Raw genomic sequence first — 26,408 nt, 5'->3', positions numbered from 1 at the left:
TCAATGGATTATTTCAGAACGTAATCCATTTAAATATGGTGGAAAAATAATAAAATTATATTTTTTTTTTTGGGATGCAACTTAAGTCTTAGTCTCACATGCCATGTTGATCCTTTTTTCTTTGTGTTTTAGTCTGGATTTTTTCAAAAGCTAATTCTGAAGTTTTATTTCGATACCTCCCTTGCGTTTTTTTATCTCACACAAATATTTTCAACAGACATTCACTTTATGTAATATCACGGGTGTTGAATGACGAGCGAGTATTTGTAACTGTGATCTCGGTGTGGTATCACTAAGTGAACATCAGATGAAATTACTTGTGGTAGAACAACAAAATCAAAGGAGGTGCTGGGTTAAAATTTTGGAAATAGCCAGTGATGTGTAAACATCTAACCTAATTTAATCTAATCGGTAACGAGCAAATTCGTGTGTTCTCATGCTGTTTATGTTGGAAATGAACTTATAATACGAAACTCGGTCAAAAAAAATTTAACTTAGAATTCTTAAAAATAATTCCGAGCATGATAATTATACTGATAAATAAAATATTCGCTTTTCAAATACCAAAATTTCTGAATGCGAATCACATACATCTTACCATTTTCGCACGCCGATAAAAATTCGCTGCTGAATCGTAAACTTTGCTTGCCAGCACGAAACAAACGGACATTTTGAACTACTAGAAATATTCCGATAAAAGCGAATAAGACTTGAAAAAATCCTAAAACCCGACTTGGGACCTGATTTACGACAAGGAATTTTAATAGAATTTTTCCCATCTTGTTAAAACTCACTGAACAGTTAATACTGTAAAGCTTTTTTACACATTAGAATTTATACTCCTATGGCATTACTAAAACCCTAACCTGAAATTTTTTTAAACACGTATTTTAACACTAAGTGTATGTTTGTATATTGGTTTTTGCTTAAAAGACTGAAATCAGTCTGTCAATACTTCTTACAAACTAACCTTAAACTTATTTAGCTGATTAACAGATTATAATTAAATAATGTTTTATTATTATGTTATTGAAAAAAGTAAAAAAAAAAAACTTTTTTTTCCAGTAAAGAGGTTTAAGCCAAGTCAAAATTTCACCCTTGAGCTTTACAAGCACACGTTCTACCGTTGTGCTACCGACCCTAATGTGATTCGCAAGTAGAATATGAATTAAAATCATTGCAATGCGAATTTTCTTAAGTATTTTTAATTTTGTATTTACCTTTTACTATGAATATTATTTTTAGTATACCAAATATATTGAAAATCATAAAGTTTCATTTGGCACACAAATACGTTTGATATGTCCCGTAATACTTACGTAAGTGACTATATACGGGTTAACTTTGCTACACGTGTTTCCGTCATCTTGACGACTTAGGTACCGTGGTTACACATTTCCGTTCCATTCACGAGATTACGCCTACCAAATGCGGTGGCCGAGAGCTAAGATGTTTACACATCAAAAAACGAAACGGAATGAACACGGCGTGTGTAACCGAGCATTAAAATACGAATTGAAACAGGAAATCTGTTCGAAAGGTAAATAACCAAGTACTGTGGAAGCTGTGTGAAGTATAATTCTGTGTGAAATATTGTGTTATATTTGATTTTATGCAGAAGAAGTAGTTCTTTTGTAAATGTTAATTGGAGCTTACATGAGACCTGCCTTTGCCTGACCAAACTTCCTCTGGAGTTTTATCTACGCATTTGCTCGGTGACCTATTTAACAAATAAATTGCTATGCAGGCCGCTTCTGCCCAAAAAAAACATGGATAGTTCAGATTCTGTGAGCAAGCATCTTGTTCGCTCCAGAATGGTCCTGTTGAGTCGCTCTGCCTTGCCATTTTGCTGTCGGGTGCGGGGCACTGTAGTTTGATGCTCCAGCGTCGAACACAAGTATGCGATCTACAATTGGACGATCTGCGTGAAGCAGGTTACCTTGACAGCGATCTAGAATCCCCCACGGTGCATCCTAACTAAACAAAGCACTTTTGAATTCGTGGTTCAAGTCTCTTCGTTCAGTCTAAAAGGTGTTGGGTTACGACATAGCTTGGTGTTGTGTTATAACTTACCACCACTCCCACGGATCATTGCATCATTTGAGCCAAATGTGTCTTGAGATGTGGCGTCATATCCCCAAAATCAACAGAGTAATTCGAAACATTAGAAAAATGACGAGCACAATAATCAAGTTTCAAAGGTAGATACTGCTATGTACTATCACACCGTATTGTTTACATTTGAGCATCACCTACGCGCGTAGCAGCCTTACAAAATATTTTCAAAAATGTTTCCCCTTGAAATTCTGAGAGTAGTGTCCATACCTACATATATCATATAGGTATTTCGCTCCAAATGGTTTAAGGAATGTGTGTTATAGTGACTCCTCATCTATCATCCTGTATTTTGCCAGCTGGGAAATGTGTAATACAAGCTGTATTTAATTTTTAATTTTTATTTATTTAATCAATTTATTTCAAGTGGTGAAATAAAGGCGTGTTGCCTTGTCTACCACTTAACCACTGAATAAATAAACAAACAAATTACTAGGCTAAATATAAGATAAATAAAAGTATTAATACTGTATAAGTAAATACATAAGAAAAAATTCAAGAAACGTAAAGACATTAATTGGTAAACTTTTTGTACCTACAATTATCGCAAGTAGTTTATCTAGGTAATTACTACGATTTTTTTAAAAAAAAAAGCATGAATCACACGAGCAATGAAATACCTCGATAATTTCTAGCCAGCATATATTGAATTCCTAACGCCTGCCAAACTACCATACTGTGTTATCATTGGCTGCTGTGCCATGCGCTCGTGACAAGAATACACTTACGCACACTGCCTTTCTATGCATAGTTGTAAATTAACATATCCTAAATCATTGCGGTCTCAGGTTGTGCAAACGACCTGTGACTTACGTTACTGTTAATTTTTTTTCAATTTTGAATCCACTTTTACCCGTCCCTCCGTGCAGAGCTGAAGCCAGGAATACTAGTAATTTGTTTGTTTATTTATACAGCGGTTAAGTGGTAGACAAGGCAACACTAAAATACACGTACGCAAAGTTGCAAAATATGTTATGATAACTTCCACAATCTATTTCTAGATAAAAAAAATTCCTATATTTTTTAAATATTTGACAACAGACATTTTAAAAGATAAAAGTGTTGCGCCTCATAGTACAACTGCTGCTGGCGACGAGGATTTTGTTTAGTGTGAGATTGAATATTTTTGACGTGAAAACATATATTCTTTCGTTAAAGTCAAAATTACTTGTGTGACAAAATACCGTCTGATTTTAATCACTAAAAAAAAAAAAAAAACACGAGACTACTAATAACGCGCCAACAGTGGTTGAGCCCACGAAGGATAGATCATATCCGCACGTGTTTGTCGCGCAGTTTTTGTGTTTCCTGTGACGTCATCGCACCCGTGTAGGCGCATGCGCTTGGTTGTTAGACTGACTCGGGTGTCATTGTGAAGATCTAGCGGAGAACTAACCGGACCCTGCCCCCCCCCCCCCAAAGAGGGGGGCTGGGTGGACCCCTGGGTCCAGGGCTCGGGCACAGCCCCGTTTATTTTTAAATGTTTAACTATTATAATTTCTTACAAACTAGAAAAACATATTAAATATTTTTTTAATCCAATGAAATACTAGAAGATTCTACACCTTCAGCTAATTTATATGTTAAAATTTAAAATAGATATTAATGATAAACGTTTAATAAAACTGGTGCTGGTAGTTATTGTCATTGCGTGTGTTGTGTCCATATTAGCGCAGTATGTTTTGACGCCTCCCCCCTCACACCCGGTTCTAAGTTCCACAACCTCCCTTCCTGCCTTGACTACATACTCGCTGTGGTTATTTTAAAGTAAAATTATTTTATAAATAAATATTAGTTTGAACTTATAAAACAGTAACCATAAAAATACCCTGTATTTTTAGGTTAAATAACATTATAAAAAGAGTGTAGGTAAGAAATAACCATGCAATTATAATGAAGCACGTGACTGTAAAATTCCGAGGGGGTGGGGGGGTGTTGGAGGGGCTGTTTCCGAACCTGGGTCCAGGGCCCGTAATCGAATGTGGGGGCCATGGCCAGGACCTAAAGTGACAGCGTCGGAAAGGAAATGGAAAAACAAGACGCATAGCGATTACGTAGCTGGCCGGCGACCAGTGACGTTCGAACGTCTACAGATCCATTGCAGGCGTCGTTGTAAGACAAAACAGGAAACAGTGATGATACAGGGATCTATGGTGACGTGACAGCGCCTGACAGACGAGTGTGTGTCGCGACCACCAAGTGTCGTCGTTATTGTCAGCCGACGCCAACACGCCAGGCATCAATGCGCGCACATCGATAACAGGTGAATAGCCGAGAAGGAAATACTCAGTTGCATTGCCAGGAATGCCAACGTAGTAAACATAGCGAACACCACTTGTTGAGGCCAGTCACACTTGAGAGACAACTGCAAGAAAATATTTGTTCTTTTATATAAAATACTCCTTTGGAAATCAGTTGGCAATAAATATATTGCATTACTAAAATAAAGATAATCTAATTCTTTTTATAACGCATGGATATGATTTTTTTTGCATAAATGAAATATGTTTTTAGAGATAATACTGAGTATTCCTTACAAAAATTAGCGCAAAGTTTTATGTTTTAATTGATGTTTCATTCAAGCATGATTATTTAAAATAGGGAAAATATAATCAAATAATCAACAATTTTACTTAATTTTGCTATAAAATGCTTATTATATGCGCAGTTAACATTGGAAAGCTGTTCAGGGAACGGTTTACAGATAACCTAAACTATTGGATGCGCTGGGACAACACAAAGCACAAAAAGCCCGGGTAAGAATACGAACCAAGCAATACTGCGAACCCTATTTTTTAGTGATACACTTGGTTTTCATGTAAATATACCAAATTTACAAATATCTGAAATTTTTAGATGAAAATTTTCGTTACAATTAACAAAAAACGAAATAATTACAGTGTGGCTAACAAAGCGAGCATAGACATTGGCATAGCCAGGATTTGTTGGAAGAGTAGACCCAAATGAATACATTTTTGGTAGGCCTGATTATAGGGGTCTGAGGGGAGTGGTTTATGGAATGCTCCCACCCACCCCCCCCCCCTTGACAATTCACATAAGAGCTGCTGGTCCGGTAATGCTTCCATATGCATTTTTTTTTGCTTTTTCGTGTTTTTTCCCTTGAAAACATTAAATTTTAAAATAAAACGTGACATTCATGAACGGTAGATCCTTACACGATGTAATACTGCTTCATGATACGTGTTCAAAGAGAAGACTACTTACTAGGGACCGGAAAAATTCGCGGGTTCAGTGACCTCTAGGATGGACTCGATAGTCCTTTACATACTCGCGCAAATACCACCTGTTCATTGGCTGCAGACTTTTAAGAGTTCTCAACTTGCTAGCCTGTGATTCGATACTTAAAGCGGATGAGGTTTTTTCTCACTGGCCCAAAGTCCGCGAAACAAACTGTGAACCAAAAGCAAAAGCAACGAAGATGTACAATAGATAGAATTCTGGCCTATCCTGAAACGAATCTGAGAATTTTTCCGGTCTCTAGTACTTACCATATGATGTGCAACAGTCAGTGTCCATAACCCGAGGTGGTCAGTGACCGCGCTCCTCGTGGAGAGAGACTGTCGCCGGGGGGCGAGGTCCTGGGAGGGGGACCGGCGGAGGAGGACCCACTGCCTTACTCTCTCCTCGCCGGCGCCCGGCCCGGCACTGCTGCCGCCGCCGTCGAAGAGACCTCACCAGCTCCGAGCGCGCCGTCATGCTCGCGGTGAGTACAGGCGCTCGTCCTTAAACACCCCCCGCTGTTCGCCGACACGTCTCGCGGTGGTTCCGTCATCCTCCAGTTGGGAAGGCGCCAGCAGTGCTGATAAAGTCTTAGGGCTCAGGACACAGCCAACTGTTTGGTCAGCTGAGTGTGGTAGAGGGGCTGAGGCGGTGACTATGCTGGGTTGGTGGCCCCAGCCGCTGGTCATAGCCGAAGCTCTATCAACCTCCCGATCAAACAACAGGGAGTGATCCCTAACAGTTGTGTTTTTCTTAAAAGCTCTGGAATGTATATCAATCGAACTGGAAGTTTCTCCCACCCTACCCTGATTAGGGCGCATATGTGGGAGGGTAATGCGAGAATGCCGGCCGTAGGTCGGAATTAATCTGGCGGTTTCCCCATTGGCCAAGATCATTCCCCATCAACTGTGTGCAAATAGCTGAAAGCAGCCTAGAGGTGTGCACATTTTAATTTCATTCCAACACGAAATGACTCCTGTCCCTGGAGATGAGGACCCCACACACTATCAGTCGTAACTTCCGTGCGAGCAACTTCCCGTCAAATCGGTCTGCGGGCTCGAGAGCCCCCAGTGTGTGGGAACAGCGTCTTGCCAGTCCGAAAGTTCAGTCCATCGGTTCATCAGCTGGGTGTTGTGGCAAACATCTTTCTTTGTACTCTAGTCGACCTTTTTTCTTTCCCCTTAATTAAAAGTGCAACTGCAACTGCAACATCCGAAGCTTATTCCATACTTTACGATGAAACGATGTGTCCACTGCAACAGCAGCCACAAGACTGATCGTGAGCGGGGAAGGCTTCAGTTCGGACTGAGCAGTCCGCAAGCCTAGCCGGTCGAGTACGGTGGCCACTAGAGCAGTCCAGGCCTCAGCTCGAATAAGGGCACGATGCTGTACTCAAGGAGGGTAACACCAGTCAGGCACTGTGGAGCTCTCATCTGGAGTTAGTCCATACGTTATTACCAACATCGAAATAATGCACCAACACATATGATTTAAAAGTATGCTTTGTATACGAGCGAAAAAAAATTTTTTTTCTTCCATTTAAAAATTTGTCTTTTGCAACTTTAAATATTTAATGGTTTTTAATGGATATTTAATTTCAGTTTATCGAAATAATCACCTATTATTGTAGACATAGGTAGGCCCTATATAAAAACTATTTTAAAGGATGGTCACACTTTTACACTTGATTTTGGTTTTGTGGCAAATGTTTATAGTCTTAAGGCACGTGTATAATTTCCTGGGTTTTGTTTCTAGATAACTTAAAAATTCTAATTTAACTCGTTTCGAAAATCTAAAAAAGGGCCGGTAAAATTTGCGTGTGAGTTTAAAATAAAATATTTCCCGGGACGAAAGACTTGAGTAAATAACTAGCCTACGCAAGGGAAAAAAAACTCTACGAAAATGCTACCCTTCATGACCGTTAAAATAAATTTTTTGGTCATCCATATAGAAAGTGTAATTTGTCAAAAGAAAACATTGAACATTTAACACAAATTTATTAGTTATTTGCATTAATAAAAAGGACTTAGACACTACGAAAAACTACAAATGATTCTTTTCTTACCTATTATTTGAAGGTTTTATTTCCTATCTTTATAATTTAAGGTTGGTACGCCTACAGAGACTTATTACCCATCCAAAATACCAAACTAGACTATCCAATAAGGAACTTTCGCCAACATAGAAGTGACGCCTCTCTCGTTACTTACTCTGTGGCTGTGTGTGCCATTTATGAGTCCATGAGTCCCCCCTGTTACTCTACTTAAAATCAATTACAAGTCACGAGATCAAGATGTAAATGCGTCGCTCAACTACCTAGCGGACGCTTCAAGCACCTACTACAAGAGCCGAGCAGTGTTTATTCCGTCACTTCACCCCTAGACTCCCATACTGAAAACTATATATATATAATCTCTAACAGTAAAAATGAGGTATTACAACCTGCGTTGCAGTATACATAGATGTAATACCTCATGTTTACTGTCAGAGATAATTTATTATTTTTAAAGTGTACAGAAATTATGTTCTCTTTCGTTGTAAAGTATGTGACATGTAATTAATCTCCAATTTGGCAGCTCTCAAAAAAAGTACAAATATTATGTGTATCCTTCTGCCGCTTTTGTTATTGGTGGTCGATGTTCGTAAACAAACACCACCTGATGCTTTGCTAGAGACAGTTGGGACACAATTGGAACTAATTTTGAGGATAGCCATTTTTGAGACAACTTGCATTTACAAAGACTCTGTAAGTAGGGACAAGATATTTTTTTTCCAGAAGGATGGTGACCGTGATTGCTGGTATGCTATTTAATATTCAAGACGATTTTACCAATTGAGTTTTAAATTTGGATTAAGCATGTTTCTCTCAAACATTTCAATTTAAAAAATTCCTCAAACTTTGATGGCTCTCTTAGGATGCTGCATATGCAATGGCAAGTGACATTGACATAAAAAAATGTTTACGAGTTTTCTCAATACTCCCCAGAGATGTGTAACATCTAACCTCGGTAACGAGCAAATTAGTGTGTTTTCCTGTTGTAAATATACTTTACGAAGCTTGGACACGAAATTTAAGGAATAATTCTTAAAAATAAGGCCTAGTATGAAACATATTCGGAAATTGTGTTTTTCAACTATTTCTGGACGCGAATCACATATAGTTTCCGTACCAACCGACAGAATTCGCTGCATGAGCAGCTACACCAAATATCTAATCATTCCATTTGCAGATCGAAATTTTGTAATATACAATTAAACTGTTCCGATAAAAGCGAAAAAGCTGAAAACCACACCGGCTTTGGGCCTGATTTTAGAAAGGGAATATTATTAAAATATCGCCCATCTTGTTAAAATTAATTAAACCTTTAATACTATGAAGTATAACTTTGGCTCTGTGAACTTTGTTTCGCGCCATTCGCCACGGATGTCAGCACCGTGGTTACACATTTCCGTTCCTGCGACTTCCGATCCATTCGCAAAATACCTCCTACCAAATGCCGTATACCGAGAGCTAAGATATTAAACATATATAATTTGTTTGTAGCGCGGGTGAGAAGCACGTGTATGTATAAGATAAGTTGATTGTCTCTAATATGTGGTTACATTGTAACCTACAAAATTCTGGAGCATGGTTGTAAAAAAGTTTTTAAATCGTCGATAATAAATTTATTTCATGTGCTACGATGGTAATAACCCTTCATGGAAAGTTTCTGTGTCCATGATCAATACAACGATTTTGAAACTATTTAGATGAACAGAATACTCTAAATTGTAAGCATATATGTTTAAAACGTTATTTTTTGCCACTATATTTGATTTTCAATGTGTGTAAGCATGATTTATTGACAAATAACTATATAAAGCCCTACCAATGAACAAGTTATCAACCCATAGGTGGTTCTATCGGCTAGACTAGTGCGGCATAAAATAAAAAGACATATTCACTATTCAGAACTAACATATTGATTTAATACTCGTTTATGATATACCATAATATGGTTTCGTATTCTGAACTGTTGTTTTATGGGCCCTACCTATTGGCATCGATATCAGGATTATTTCATGCCAGAGTTGCTTATAGTATACATGATCGGAATAGTTTTACATGTAAGTGTATATATATTTTGTTCATTTAATTTATAAAATGTTAAATAATGGTTTAGTTCCACACGGGTGTTTTCATAGTCTTGGTGTGATCGCGTTATTTTAATATTATAAATCTCAATAAGATCATTTATAAATTAAATGGGGCCCAACTCTCACATTTATTATTATGTACAAATAGTCACATAAAAATATATTTAATTTCTTAACACTGTAATTATTCATCACTACAACTTGAAAATATAGTGGTGTTTTGAATTGTGGCTCTGCAGAATCTATCTTAAGAGTTGGCGTGTTTGTCTTACTTTTCTTGCTACATGCTGGGCATTTGATATATACCTGTCAAATGTATATACACAGGTAAATTCAGTGATAAATTGACAGTAAAATCATTTAAATAATAGTAATGAACCGAATGACGTGTGAGAACAAGCCTGAAGGGTGATAGGGCTCCGATTTCTTGTTAATTTTCCATCGTTTTTCTAGAATTATAATTTTTTACTAACTATATAATTTTTTTGGCATGTCAAAGGCATCAATTATATCTCCCAGTCCTTCTACACCTTGTTGCAACCCCACATTTTCTAACAGGCTCTAGTCTGTAAGCGCCGCGAGTAAATTACGTATTATTTCTCGCAGACGACTTCAACCATCGTAACAATCATACCAGTGTCTCAAGTGTTGACTTCAACAAGTAGCCAAAAATAAATACTATGCCATTTCAAACCAAAACAAAAAAAATTGGTTGTCTGTAAAGTAGGTTTACGGAATATAGTTTAACGTGACAACGTCATAACAAAACATTGATGAAATGATTGCATACTTTTATGAATAAAATTGAATCATTTTTATTGAATTATCACTATTTTGTATGGATACAAAGAAGGAGTGAAATTAAATCTACAATTTAATTGATAAATTTACTTTTATTTGCACTCATTAATTCAAACATGTTTATTACTTTAACGAAGAGATTATTTTAACTATAACTTTTATACATGTTTGCTATTTAACTTCTTCCAATCTGTGTTATTCTGTTAAGGATAGGACAATGATAGGAAAAGTAGGAAATGAATGGGAGGGGTTTAAGTTTAATGTGTCAGTCAAATCGATGGTTGTTCCAATCGAGTGGAAGAGAGATAGATGCGGCGCAAGCGTACAATGAGCGTAACGGGACAAAGCGTAACGGGACAATTTGCGTAACGGGACAATGAGTTATCCTTTTTCGTGCGTGCAGCTGGCGTTCATCGATTTATTAGACGTTGTCACGTCAAAAAAATTGTACGGAAGCTTTATTGCAAGTGTTTTCAAAATATCTGTAATCGCAAGGTGGCGAGACGTGGTTTGAAGTGTTGACGGTGTTCCGGGGAGAAACTTCTCGGTTGTGAGGCCTGCAACGTCTCGAAGGACGTGGAGTCGTGGGCGGAACAAAGTGGGGTTGGACGAAGAGCGGAGTGACAGGGTTCGCTAACATGCTCCCAGCAGGAGGAGGGGGAGGGGGGACCGTGGGAGCGCCCGGCTGGTGTAATTGCGGCGGCTCCTCCGGGAACCAGGGCGTCCTCACCTTGCTTCCTTCCTTGCTGGCTGCTTGTCGGCTGGCTTCCGCGAGCGTGTGCCGCGCGCCTGGCACGGGCCGGTCGCCGCGGTCGATAGCGCGCGTGCTTCCACGTGCCGCAGCGGCCGCGTGCCACGTGCCCTCCCCCTCCCCCCCCCCCCCAACCAGGCCTAGCCGCAACAACCACGAGATTAGTCTGCGCGAAACAGAAGTGAAACTTCTCGCTCATTGTATTACTAGGTAGGTATAGGAAAAATAATACTCTTTGGCCGAGGTCGCAGATTATATATATATATATATATATATATATATATATGAAGGTATGCGAGCGCCAAATTATGCTATTGCGTAAGTATACAAGTGTGTAAGAGTGTAAGTATGCAAGTGTGCAAGTGTGCAAGTATGGAAGTATGGAAGTATGCAAGTATGCTATTGTACAAGAATGCGACCATTAAACTATACAAGTATGCTTGTGTGCAAGTATGCAAGTATGCAAGTATGCTATTGTACAAGTATGCGATCATTAAACTAAACAAGTATGCGAGTGTGCAAGTGTGCAAGTATGGAAGTATGGAAGTATGCAATTATGCAAGTATGCAAGTATGCTATTGTACAAGAATGCGATCATTAAACTAAACAAGTATGCGAGTGTGCAAGTGTGCAAGTATACAGTTATGCAAGTAGGCTGCGTCATTCTACCTCTCCCCTGTCGTCTCCTCCTCTACCAGTCCCCCCACCACGTACCTAACTGTTCCCCGCGTGCTATCGGAATTTTAGTAACGCTAGAAAATTGTAGCCCCCTCAGCAAAGAAGCTTCACTTCAAAAAATTCGTGTGTTCTCATGCTGCAAATATTCGGACCGTAAATTTAACATCAAATTATTTATAATATATGCCGATCGTGACAAATATCAAAGAGTTAATACTATAAAGTTTCCCTTTGAATTTGTGAATTTTGGTTCGCGCCATATGCCACAGATGGCAGCACAGTGGTTGCTAGACATTTCCGTTCCTTGATTTCCATCGCATTTACAGAAATGGCTCTCACCAAATACCGTATACCAAAATTTACATTTTTACACATAAAAAAATTTGCAAGAATTTAGTAAAGATGGTATGTTATTTTGGATGATGGAAGTTGAGCTGTTGCAATACATGGAACTGCAAACCACACAGGAAGTGATGCATGTTGAGAAATATTAAATTTTTTTTTGACATACGCCATTGCTGTTTACACTGTATGTTACAATAAACCGTCAATGACGGACAAAAAAAAAAGGATGAATATGTAAATTCATAGAATACAAACAAAATCAGCCGATGTCAAAATTTGAAAACATTGACAGCGCAGAAAATTCGGTGGGAGTAATTAGAAAAAACATCACAGCACAGGCGGACACAGTGGGCACGAGGCATCAACAAGAACAGCAAATAAAGGCCCAAAACGACCTTGGACAACGCAGCGACAAACATAGGTTACTTATGACATAACTTTGTAACCAGCAACAATAGCGTATGAACAAAAAAAAACCAATTGAAAGAACCATTCAAAGAACGATGAGAATGAGAAAGTAACAAACAGACAAAAACCCTTGATGTTGACGTAAGTATATTGATACATTTATTATTTTTTTTTTTTTTGCATTTTGAATTTTTAAAATCCTCCGGTTTCCTCCCCTCCCCTCCTGCTACCCCAATATATAATAATCATTTTATTCACCGCTGTGAGAAGGTAATGGACTAAGGCCAAGAGCGTACTCGGAATTTCATTTCCAGGATGAAGGGGGAGATGGATGATAGAACCACTTTTTCCGCCGTTCGCTTTCAAATTCTTTCCTTTTGTTGGTGGGAATGATAGTTTTTTTTTAGGTTTTAGTGGGGGGGGGGGGGAGGGGAGTTTACTACCTTATCACAGTCTTTAAAAAATTTTACCCGTAAATAAATTTAATTCCACCAAAAACAAATAATTGAATGTGCTGTTTGAGGGATTAGGTTGCATGCCAACTCCGAGGCGTGGATCCAGATATGATAAGGTTCACGGGTCACGCAGTTCAGGTCACTTTCTTCTCCTCCATCACCACAGTGCGACTCTCAGAACATCGAGTGAATGGTGCCTGGCCGTGCCTGATGATGGTGAATGACTATGGACGAGAATCTCCGTCGTTAAAAACAGTCGCTGCCATGAAAAAATCTGTCTCTTGAATCTAAACAGTAAACTCGGTCCAGTGTTTCGGGTGTCCCAAAACATGGCGCGACCTTCATCTGGACAGGCAGTGTCTCCACCCATTGTCCATGTAGTGCCAGTAACGCATTTTATATCTGTACCATCGTGCCATCTTCCAGTTCTGTGTGTGTGTGTTTGGTGACTGAGTTATCAAGAAATAAATCTGAATTTATTTCAATGAATATATCATAGGTGTAGTCTAGGAATGGTTTAATGCCACTACATGCATTTTTTTGTTAAATCTTACTGCTTCCAACGTATAAGGGTAATTTAATATCTCTGAAAGGTAATTAAATAACTAGGCTTTGAAAATATGTTCCATTTGGGTCCTCAAGGAAGTTCATTCATCACAAAATAATCAATAACAAATTATTGTGGGGTTATTTTTAATCTTCGACTTATTATCCTTTCAAATTAATTTATATAAATAATCGTTCAAAAATTATCCAAAATACATATTTTAATAAATTAGTTTTGAGTGAACTTAATTTCGTTAACTGTCAGTGTTTGGTTGATTGCGCGAATAATTTCAGTAGTTTTTGTTTAGTGCAACAGGGTTATGCGTAAGTGGACGGGTTAGCAATAGTGATAAAAAGAGACTTAAAAAGAATACTAACTGTGATAATATGTTTTGTGATTCATCTCCTCGTTAAAACAGTTAAAGTAAACACGTATAATTTGCTAGACCCTTATTTCTGGAAGTACGGACGATGTCCCCCAGCGCGCGGGGAGAGAACCGCTCTCTTACGGCAAGCGCGTGGCGCTTCAGCCACGTGTCGCCGAGCCCCGCCCGTGTGTTTCTCTTCCTAGAGCCGTCCTCACTTTCTCCCGCCCGCGCACCACTCCTCCGAGGCAACCTCCCAGACACGTCTCGCGACGCGGAGCGCGGGCAGGGTATGCTGCAAGCCACGCTGTCTTTGCCAGTTTGGTGGGTGCGGTGTTATTGCTGAGGGGGTGACAACATTACAGAAATAATAACTAGGGACCGGAAAAATTCGCGGATTCAATGATCTCTAGGATAGCCTCCATAATCCTCTGCATTTCTCAAGTAAACACGCGTGTTCATTGGGTACTAAATTGTGAGGCGTCTCCACGGGATAGCTTGTGATTCGACGCTTCATTGGTTGATAGTCTCTCATTGGTCCAGAGAGTTCCAGTTAAACTGCGAACCAATAGCAGAACCAGCAGAATTGTACACATGTTTGAATTTCAGCCTATCACGAAATTAATACGCGAATTTTTCCGGTCTCTAATAATAACACAACTTGGGTTCACAACACTTTTTGATAATTCATATTCAATATCAAATAAAAATCATATTAATTATAATTATAGTAATTTATAATAATTATAATATAAACGTAAAATTGAATTTAAATGTAAATTATTTCTATTCAATGAATAATATAAATGCGAAAAATGTGTATCCCTGTTTTTTGTGCTTATCCGTTTGTCCTTCTTTAACGCAACAACGGAGCAACGGATAGCCATGATTTTTTGCATATAGATAATTTATGAGTTAAAGAGTGACATAGACTACATATAATTATGGAATTCCATCCCTAAGGGTCTGGAAAAGGGGTAAAGTTAGATTTATAATAAAAAAATTATAGAATGTAGGTCATAGATAGACAAACAGTGAGTTTGTGTCATTTCTGTATGCCCAGCACACGGTAATATAGTAAGGTCTGATACCTTCCTATTCTTCTCTTTGGCGAAACTTATCCGACTAATGGAGATCGCGGCTGCTACCTAACTAAAGGCGCTAATAATAGTTTAGTTTAAAACTTCGTCGATAGATGCCGTTGCCTTGAATTCGTAACGAACAATCGTTTGGTGCGTCCGTCACGTCTTGCCTAGGGGTAACCTGCCTTCCCAGAAATGAAGCTGAAAATGGTGTCCCGGTTTATTGATGCGTAGCCTTGAAGCCAGTGGCCTATGTATCCTTCCGCCACTGTTGTTCTGTGAACAGTGTTCGTGAACAACTGGTGTGGTGGTCGGTGTTGCTGACTGATTCGGCTTCCCAGTAAACCGCATTCATTAGGAAAGCCCTTTTTTATTTCAGTAGAAAACATATTTACTTGCTTGGGTAAAAGAATTGTGATATTTCGTGATGGGAAAAAACGAGAACGGTATGAGTTATTAACATAAGAAAATTAACGATTTTGTTTCGACGAATAGTTGAAAATATTAGACTTGCAGGGTTCTCAATCATTGTTCATAAATATAAAATCCTTTAACCGCGCAGCATTCTCAATACTCTTATGTAGTGAAATCAACGCTACCATTATATTAAAAAAAATATATATATTTGGCCTATATTTCGTGTTCAGTTGCCAGAGCAGCAGACAGAATATTTTGCTATGCCTACGATGTTTAGAGGTTAACAGAGCATTCGTTTCAGAAAATGGATCGTAGATTGAGGAACTGAATTTTTTTTTACATACAGTTGCGACCAAACGAGAATATATATATATATATTTTTTTGATAACAAGTATTGCAGAAAATGGAACATTCCTCCCCAAATTTGTAATTCTTAAAATGTGGGTGAGTCTTGATGTGTAACATCTAACCTCGGTAACGAGCACATACATGTGTGTTCTCGTGTTGCAAATGCACTTATAATACGAAACTTGGACAATAAATACAACGGAAAATTCTTTAAACTAATGCCGAGCGTGATAAATATAGTCAAATCGTGCTCACAACCATATTTATTGACGCGAATCACACGTAGTTTCCGCACCCGCTACTAGAATTCGTTGCCGGAGCAGCTACGTCGACTATTGAATCATCAGATTAGCAGGCCGACATTTTAAACTTTTTAATGAAACGGCTGTGATGAAAGTAAAAATAGACTTGAAAAAATTCTAAACCTCACCTGTGGATTTTATTTCCGACAAAGAATTGTATTAAAATACTCCCTATCTTGTTAAAATTCAATAAACAATTGATACTATAAAAGTTTCTCTTTGGCTTTGTGAACTTCAGTTCACGCCATCCGCCACAGATGGCAGCACCGTGGTCACGCATTTCCGCTCCGCGCGACTTCCGTCCCATTCACGGAATGACTCTCCCACAGATGCCGTGTGCAGGGAGCCAAGACGTGACATCTATTAATTGGCAGGCTGTCTTTCTCTCCCCCCCCCCCCCCCTAGTTATGCAAGGATGAAAAGGTAGACGGGTTTCAACTTGTAATTGCCATGCACCGAGCCTCCGGCTCTCTCGCCGCCTCTCCGTCGAGGACTGTAGTTGCCTCACCGCGAGGCGGCCAGCTGTCTGCTGAGTCACCCCCCGGGTCGCGCATGGTTCGCCGACCCGCCACCCAGGTGTGATGTGTTCATCGCCTGGCCGACACCCGCCTCCTGGTTGCGATACCCTGCGAGGCAATCTGCTATCTCTCACACCTCGGGCTCGTTCCACAAGTGTGCCAGTCCCTCAAGTAATAACCTCCTGTAATCACAGCTTCTTACGAACAGGTTTATTAAATTGGTGAAGTAGCTTGGCTTCTGGGTTGTAGCCGTGTCCTTGGCGAATAATTCACCGAACTTTCGGTTGACATTACACGATCGACATTGCAGTCGCCATCATCAGGGAGCTGTAGTTAACTAACTGCTCCCTGATGATGGCGACTGCAATATCGACCGAAAGGTCGGTGAATTATTCGCCAAGGACACGGGTACAACCTAGAAGCCAAGCTAATTCAGACAATACCCTTGAAAGCCTGCGAACATTATTAATTAAATTGGTATCAGAGAAAAAGTTCAAGCCACCAAGTTTATCAGCTGCAATTGCCAATAACCCAAAGGGTTTTAGGTAGTCTACAGGCGAGCTTGCAGAAAACTTAGTAGAAAAATCTTTTCACCCTTTGATTAAATTACAATAAATTTATTTATTAAGTAAATAAATCGAATAGCATCGAATTTCGTTTTTTTCTTCAAAACTGGACTATTACATGTTTGTAGTTTGTACGCAGTTTATCTTCGATTCACGTAAGTATATTTAAATTACAATATTTAAATACCTACAACCCTAATAAAATTAAAAATACATAAAATAATAAGTACAAACACTACTGTTGCCAAAATAATTAATTAATTAACCTAACGGATCTAAGTAGGCACTTTACAAACTTATTCCTAATAAGTTGACGTTGGCAAGCTAATACAATTGATAGTCTATATAATTTGATTGTAAAGGTGTTAACTATATTTAGTGGAGGTGAGCCAAAGATAGGTAGGTATGTACTATCATATAAAAATGTTTTAATATGTTAAATATGTACTTACGATCACAGGGCCAACATTTTTAACCATGTCTCTCGTAGGAGTAAAAATATGTGTGCGGTCCACTTAACGACCTAGCGTTGACTGATCTACAGAAAATAAACATCCACGCATTGAGCAGAGGCCACTTAGCTACTGACTCAACACAACTTCACACCGCATCGCACTCAATGTGGTCCGTTTCATCTAAGGCGGGAAACTAAAGTTTCAGTTTTCCGATGTTTGTAACCGTCATTTAAAATTACGCATATGGCGATAATCCAACGTTCGTCTTCATGTTATACGTACAATATTTGAATGAATGAACCTGACTTCATACTACGATCAAAAAAAAAGTTATCTATTAACAGTTTTATGGAGTGTTGCCATCCCTACTGCTACCCAATGCCCAAATTCTGTTTGGCAAATCTAAAACATAATCGAAGTTGAGTTGTATTGGTTAGTCCATAGACCAATCACCACGATTCGAGAATTGAAACTGACCAATCACGAACCAACCACTGCGATTCTACTTTGCTTACGTTTGCACAATTTTCTTGACTTTATTTCGAGAAGGGCGCTGTAGAACCCCCCAAAACCCCCTCCCCCCATACCTTCTTTCCAGGCACGCCTATGCCTAACAGGGATTGGGTTTGGGTGCGTTCTGGAATACGGTCTGCGCAGTTAGGTCGCGGTTGCATTGCAGCAAGGTAGTGCTCATGCGCTACCTTTCCCCGGATGTCTTGGAATGTCGCCCTTAGCGTTCCCGTGCGCGCCTCCAGTCCGCGAGAGCTTGCAGCTGTAGCGGTCGTCGACACCCAGCGTCCGTAGCGGGTCTTCAAGAGCACTTGCTGAGCCACCTGTCACGCTGCTGAAACTTTCTCCTCCAGCTATGCTTCACGACAAAGTTCGAGGCGTCATAGCTGAACAGCTGGCCTGTTGCACTACCGAAAAATTGGTATTTGACCATGCTAACTCAAAGTTCTATTTTAAAATTATAATAATGCCTCACACAGCTGATTTAAAATTGAAAAGTATTTCTCATAAATTGCATGCATATCTTGTCATTTAAAAAATATATATATTTAAATCCCACAGATATTATTTACATAAAAAGTTATGTTCTGTGATGATTTTAAATTGTGAACACATTATTATCTCTTACCAATTAAACTCATTCACAGGAAACGGTAATACGAATATGTTTCACCTTCATGAACTTTTTAATCTCCCACGGGTCCTCTATTTAAAATAAAATTTATCAATATAAAACTTTCCACAGTTTCTGTTTCCAAAAAGACAAATTCTAATTGGCTGATCCCTTCAAACATACAATAACCGTTACAACAACCTCTACTATGTGCCAAATATTTCATTTAAACTGAGGACAATCAAACTTGTCAAAACAAACATAGTTGCATCCGTGACTATTCGGGTTCGTCCTAGCCCTCAAACACTATTGGATGGTATTGTTGTATAAAACTGAAGTTTGGCAGTATGGCGGAAACCTTAAGCCATCGTCGGTGCATCAAAGAATATGTAAAAGTATGTAGTCACTGGCACATTTCTCGCGCCACCTCTGAAGACCTAGAACCCTAGAAGGCGTGCGGTGAAGGTATATCATGTGGGATAAATGGCGTGAATTTACTTTACGAGCGCTTATTCCGTAGGATTGCAAATACTATTCATACTTAACCCGAGTCAGTCACTCGAATAATCCACGTCCGGAACAATTTTTGATGTGTAACGTCTTAGCTACCAGTATACGGCATTTGAAAGGAGTAATTTCATGAATGGAACGGAAGTCGTGTGGAACGTAAATGTGTAACCACGGTCATCTGCCATCTGTGGCGGATGGCGCTAACCAAAGTTCGCGAAGACAAAGGTAAAGTTTATAGTAAGTATTACCTGTATAATGAGTTTTAACAATATGGGAAGTATTTAAAAAAAAAATATTTTTTAATAATGTCCAAAGCCGGGGTTTAATATTTTTTTCATGTCTTTTTCGCTTTTATCGGAGCGGTTCCATAATAAAACAACCTTTCAACAAACCTTTCGCTCTGCAAATCGAATGATTGGATAGTCGAGTAGCTGCTCCGGCAGCGAATTCTAGTGGTGGGCGCGGAAACTACGCATGAAATGTAGTTGAAAACACATTGTCTTATATATTTAACGTGCTCGGGACTATTTTAAAGAATTCTACGTTATTTTTTATCATAGTTTGGTATTACAAGTGTATTTGCAACATGAGAACACATGAATTTGCTTGTTACCGAGGTTAGATGTTATACATCTCTGGCGAGTACTGAAAGACTCACTCAAATTTTATTTGTTCAAAAAGTACAAGGTTGGTTATGTGAGGTTAGTTAGATAAAAATATGTACCTATAATTATTGTTAAAGCATTAACATTCTAGCAAAAATTAATTTAAATTATGTTCATAGGTGGATGGGTTTTCTCACGTCTAGATTTTTGTTACTAAAATAAATGTTTCGTTATGTTTTGTGACATTTTAAAAAACTCTTAAATTGTGAATATTTACGAAATCTCCCGAAGTTGCACGAAAGGGCTGCGAACTTCTGATGTGGGGTTGGTAAGTCCAGAAAAAACCAATTTTAAGGGAACGGTTTCTGTGTCCAAAATAATTCAGGAAGGACGAAACACATTTATTATAGATGTTTCGGACACTATAAACCATTTTGGGAACTATACTTTTGTGTCATTTGGTGACTACGAAATACGTGATTTTTTTTTTTTGATGGTCGCCAACATTCCCCACCAACCCTAATGATATATTCGGAATTGATGTGGGTTCAATGACACGTAGGCATCCAACTCCTTAAAGATCAGCTGTCATGTTCGTTCATCGTAGTTTAGTTTAGTGCAGCACAGGGACAGTAGTAGTTCCAGACCCACTCCGTCTCAATATCGCCGCATGCGTGAAACAATACAGTTCGGGCTAATTTTTTTTATCGAACTGTTGTCTCAGTGTATAACACTTCTGGCTGGTGAACCGAATGTCCTGAGTACGAATTCCAACCTGAACAGGCATGGGGGTACATCCCCCCTCCCCCCCCCCCCGGCCCAAGGGGTTTAAGCAGTCCCTGTGGGTTTACTTACCACATAAATCTGTATAATTTTAAATAAGTGTTTCTTAGAGATAAGAAAGTTATTTCCTTTGTCATGATGTTTGTACCATATGTATTAAAGAGCTACAACGAGGTAAGAAGAAGTATCTAATACCGCCATGGTTCATGCTGGCCATACCGTCTACCATTTATCGGATTTACGCGTAGATTATTGGTACTACTTTCGAGGAACTTTGTGAAAAGTAGCATTTCACAGAATATACTTTAGTGTTGTGAGCCTCTTAGTGCAAAAGGTAAAATAACTATAGTCCACGCTTTTCACTGTTTGAAGTTTTCACACGTTATTAGCGGGTTAGTGTAAGAAAACACACTACAGACCATAGAACCGTACAACTCCAAGATTGTTGTGTGGAAACCTGGCGTTGTCGTCACGTCAGTCCGATAGATGGCAGACGGTATGCCAAGTATGAACCATGGAGGTATTAGCATACTTATTACCTCCATGATATGAGCAATGTATAACTATGTTTAATACATATGGTACCAACATTAGGACAACGCAGATAACTTTATTTTCTCTTAGAGTTTTATTTTTAATAATACAGATATCTGGGGAATATAAATTTCCAGTTCTTGAAATTTTTTTAAAGAAGTCATTCGTATTTGAGCCCTGATAATTAAATATAAAATAATATAATATATAATTTATCTATAAAATATCTATAAAATATTTTTTTCAATCGCGCCTCTGGACACTAGGTTATTTTCCATACTCCCGCGCGTTTATTGTTAGCCTAGAGCCGTCCGGTATCAGTATCCAGTGTATATGGTTTAAGCTGCTGAGAGAGAGAGAGAGAGAGAGAGAGAGAGAGAGAGAGAGAACCTTATCATCTTGCCCTATTTAAAAAGGGAAGCCTTCATTTCACAGACGAGAGAGCCACACCCGAAGTTCCCCGAAGTTCATGCTCGCTTTTTTTTCCGTTCTATCTCATTGTATAAACCGGTGTGGCATTAAATTTTGCTGTCGATTAGGATAGGTTAGCTACATTATAAATACTTTAAGACATTGTGGATGGTTGGTTATATTAGGTAAGTATTGCTACATTAAAAATACTGTAAAATTATTTTATGGTTGCTTAGCAAATAACTTTTTAATATGTAGCTATCCAGGGCTAGGAAACCGTTCACATGATTTCACAGTATCTTTAATGTAGCTATCCTAACCAAATAAACCGTCCACAATGTTTTAAAGTATTTATAATGTAGCTAACCTAACATTTTACAATGAACAAAGAAAAAAACCGAAGATGCACGATCGGGTGTTTGGCTCTCTTGTCTGTGAAAATAAAGCTTCCCATTTAAAAACTGGCTTTGTCAAGACCACGGTCATAGATATATCCTTCGTTCTCCGTCGGTTTAGTGAAGCTCGCGGTGGACTGCGAAGTAACGGCGCTAGTAGTAGTTGAACCCACCATTAACATCATATTGAATGCGAGTTTCGTATATAATATGATGTCATTAATAATTCCGTCTCCATTTTTGGATTTTTTTTCCCCAGATTACTATTTTTTTCTCTTTTGGGTGTTTGGTAAATGCCTAATCTGTACCAATGCCTTAAATTTTTTTCCGGATTTGTCAGTTAAGTAGAAGTGGTGAGAGAGAATACCCCGCTCTTCTATTGCGCCTGTTGTAATGAAGATTACTGCTAAAAATCGTAGAGTTTTTTTTCGTGTTTATACCTAGCTAACGACCTGGTTAACAGAAAAAAATTGGCAAGCTGCTAAACCAAGAAAATTAAGATTTGAAATTTAACTTACATAGATAAAAAATAATTACTGGATTATAAGCAGATTTGAAATAATGGCACTTGCTTGATTTAAATACGCACTTAAAATTTAAGACATACTTTCGAAACGGAGATGCAAGTTTATTTGGGATCCGAATTCTTAACACTCAAAATTTAACTGACAATTGCGACAAAGTTACAAGTTATTGCTATACATTTAACCCCTACAAAGTTCTAAAATAAATTAACAATTTTAATCTGTAACAGAAATTTAAAAATAAACAGACATTTACAAAATATGCTCACTTTTATACGAAACTCTCATTGAACATAAAGTCAATGATGGGTTCAACTACCACTAGCGCCTTTAGTTCGCAGACCGCCGCGAGCTTCACTAAGCCGACGGAAAAGGAAGTTAGGTTACCAGAACTAGCTATATATGACCGTGTATAGTTGTTATTTTAGCTGGGAGGGCGACACTGCTGTGTCGCGGTGTCTCTGGAGATTTTAAAGCATGTATTCACTAGGCAACGAATGTGGCGCAACACGTGACGCCTCAGCTTGTTTGGCAACATTGCGCAACAGCGCGCGACGTTGCCAGATGACGCGGAACATGACGCGCCACATGGCGTTCGCCTCTGTTGACCTATTGTTGCGCATCAAATGTTGGCATGTGTAGACGTTCGCGCGACAATGTCAGTAGTGCGGTCCGTACAACGTCGCTCAACATGTTGAGCACCATGTTGCTCATCAATTGTTGCCTATTCTTTACATAGCTTTCTTCTGCTCGGACTCGTCCCAAGCTTTGATTGGGACTAGAGCGATATCGCGTGTGTTGTTTTCCCCACCCGCGCACCGTGAAAGGCAATGGGAAACCGTGGCGTTTCCTGGAGCCCCGCGGTGAGAACTGCGCCATCATGACTCATCACGTCATCATCATCTTCTTTGTGACTCTTGCGATTTTTTTTTGTGAATCTTTGTAGGTTTACGCTTAAGGGGATTGGTGCACCAGCATCGTATTAAAAAAAACAATATATTTGTTAATGATTCAGCTGCTAGAGAAGATTTGAACCATTCTGGTGAAAAATTTATTTTTTTATTTTTTTATTTTAATTAAGTTATTGCTGATTTTAGGGAATTTTTTAAGTTCAAGCTTTATTAAAAAACTATAAAGAAATCAGTGGTAAAACTTTCGCAGATAAATTTTCAGACACGGGAGATATGACTGTGACCATTTTTTTATCTGTAATCATTATTAATTTAACGTATTTACAATTTGAATTTTAATAAATGAGCTGCTACGAAATTGCGTGATATTCATTTGCGAATTTAATAACATTCGCGTTTTCATTTGTAATTCAAACTCCTACATATATGTCGGCTGAATGATTGACTTTATTTTAATCTTTAGCTTATTGTAGTCGGACCTAAAGTAAAAACGTAGCTGTAGAAATTTGAGCAGCGTGCAAGCTCGGATACGAGGAATTATAGAGCGCGCTGGACAGTAGTGACACCTTGCGACAGTTTTCCAAACTTTTTGCAGCTCGTTGCCACCCTGCCACAGCTGTCTGCCTTTTACCATTGAATATATATAATGTATATATAAGTTATATATATTCAATGCTTTTACGAAGGGGAGACGGGATTTCGCGGGAAACTGATATGAAGATCAACGTACTCAATTTCAGTAGATAAGAGAACGTGTTTGGTCGAGCTCAGCGTATAATTGAATGGTTATTCTCTGTTATTATTTAGCACAGTGCTTTAGCTAGATGTTTTTTGTTGTAAGCGTAAGATAAGAGATTATTTTATTATAGCTTTTTTTACCATATATTTATTTTTCAGAGTTGCGTATGTACAACGCGATGGACCCGATGTGACAACAAAAAGATGTGTAAAATTGTAAACATGTTTTTTTTTTCAGCAATGCGTGAACCATTCATAAACTATACTCAACATGTATCCGTATAATTACGTTTGAATTTTTTTTATGACAGGCATCAATGTTAACAAGTTTATTAAGCCACAATAGACTTTTATCAGAAAACTAAGTGTAGCAGAAAACACTCAACATAGTCTCACACAAAATCTGTTTACATGAATGCAGTTTTTAGAAGTAAGCTACGTAAATAATAGTTAAACATTATTTAATATCTGCTGGTAACGTTTACAAAGTATCAGCTTCGCCTTCATTCACGAACAATATTCGTGAGCTTATTTATGTATTTTGCTGACTATTCGTTGGTGACTGTTAGGACTGCAAAATTAGTAAATATTTTTCACCCTATCCTGAGTTAAATCTAAGTGTGCGCGGTTAGATGAGGACCTAGATGTGTCTCAGGCTTACGCCTTTACACTCTACTCATGCGGGGTATTAACCATGCGCGTAAGGGCACGTTGCCATTGACCTGTAGGATAGTCTCAACAATCCTCTACGGACTCGAAAAATGTCACCTGCTCATTGGCTACTTGACTTGTGACAACTGTTTGTTGTAATGCCTGTGATTCATCGTTGATTTTGTTGAGGAGTTTTCAGTGATTCAGAGCCTCCCATTTAACTGTGGCCGAATTGAAGAAGCAGTACACATGTTACATGCTTGAATTCATAGCGAATGGAAACCACAAATATTTACTGATGTAGTGGTTGGTAAAAAAAAATATTATTCTTATCGCGTCCATCGCTTCGCGCCATGTTGGCTCCTATATTATATGGATTTACAAAATATAACGATTCATTTACGAAACTTAAGATAAGGTGTGTAGGATTTTAAGAATTCACTTGAATTAATATTTAAGAACATATTTCAGGATAACTTGTGAAGACGCTCGTACAGACGGCACCGGTTGTGATGACTCATTATTACCAGAGCAGGGGCCATCTCGTGTACACGAAGTGGCATGTGAAACCTCAACATAACTCGAAAATCAGTTAGTGTTACATTGAAATGTGTCCGCTACAAATGTTCAGGAATTATAATTTTTAAATCGAGTAGAAATATTCCTGCAATTAGCATTAGGTATATTTTAATAGACATTGAAAGCGAATCATTAAGTAGCTTCAAAATCCAAATACCAGAATACAGATAGTCTGTAACAATACAGACCTCACCGACTAGATATGGTCCAGATTGTTAATACTAACACATTTGAAAAACTGACTAGTTACTGAATATGTTGAAATTTTGCAAACCTGTTACTTTAGTTGATTGGTGATGTAATAATGTCTCTTGGAAACTACATAAGATTTTAGCTGCTTTTATTTCTCCATAAATTCGCAAATCACCATGGCGGCCACATTACGATCACGATTTAGTTCTTAAATTTTAAATTAGTTTATTTGTTGAGAGCCTGGTACAATGTGTCTGACCACTAAAGCGACCCGAGCCGCGTAGTGTATACTACTGCGAGGTTGCCGAAGTAGGCTCGGGTCGGGACGAATTTCGCTGTGAAGAAACAAAGGTTTTTAATACATGGAAAACTATCCCAAAGCCGAAAATTTGTACAGTAGTAGAATGAAAATTTCTTAGTAACACGTCAAAAGTTTAAGTATTGGCGCAAACCTTGTGCGTCACACCAAAAACGAGCAGTTAAGTCCAAAATGACAATTTTTTGCAACGATCCACAATAATGGATATTGAAAATGCAGTTTATGGAGTAGACCGTCAGTATGGAACCCAAAATAATCTAGAAACATTGCCCTATCTGAGGATAGTGATAAAAAGCACAAAGTTTAAACATGTTTCTATGAAATAGACCTTTTAAATCATTAAAGTTAACTAATTCACTTTCATTCAATTTTAAGGAAATATAAATACATCTTACATAAACTTAAAGAGCCCAACGTGGAAATCGTTTAGAGTAAACGTTGTTGCATATTTATTCATCTTTAAATTGGTATATTTTTTAAGTGTCTCATACAATTAGTCTGACCACTAAAGCGATCCGAGCCGCGTAGTGTATACTACTGCGAGGTTGTCGAAGTAGGCTCGGGTCGGGACAAATTTCGCTGTAAGGAAACAAAAAATTTTAA

At 38.4% G+C, this 26,408-nt stretch overlaps 1 protein-coding gene across 1 annotated transcript in view; it reads left to right on the top strand.

Annotated features, from left to right (window-relative positions):
* LOC134533442 (uncharacterized) overlaps nt 1-26,408 on the top strand; it is a 60,410-nt gene that overhangs the window by 13,075 nt on the left and 20,927 nt on the right. Inside the window, exon 4 of the mRNA XM_063370965.1 lies at nt 5,739-5,839. Within this exon, the coding sequence (XP_063227035.1) occupies nt 5,739-5,839 (101 nt within the window). The remainder of the gene's footprint in view (nt 1-5,738; nt 5,840-26,408) is intronic.

The sequence above is a fragment of the Bacillus rossius genome, chromosome 6, assembly GCF_032445375.1.
Source record: "Bacillus rossius redtenbacheri isolate Brsri chromosome 6, Brsri_v3, whole genome shotgun sequence".
NCBI lineage: Eukaryota > Metazoa > Arthropoda > Insecta > Phasmatodea > Bacillidae > Bacillus > Bacillus rossius.
This window is presented reverse-complemented; position numbering and strand designations above follow the sequence as displayed.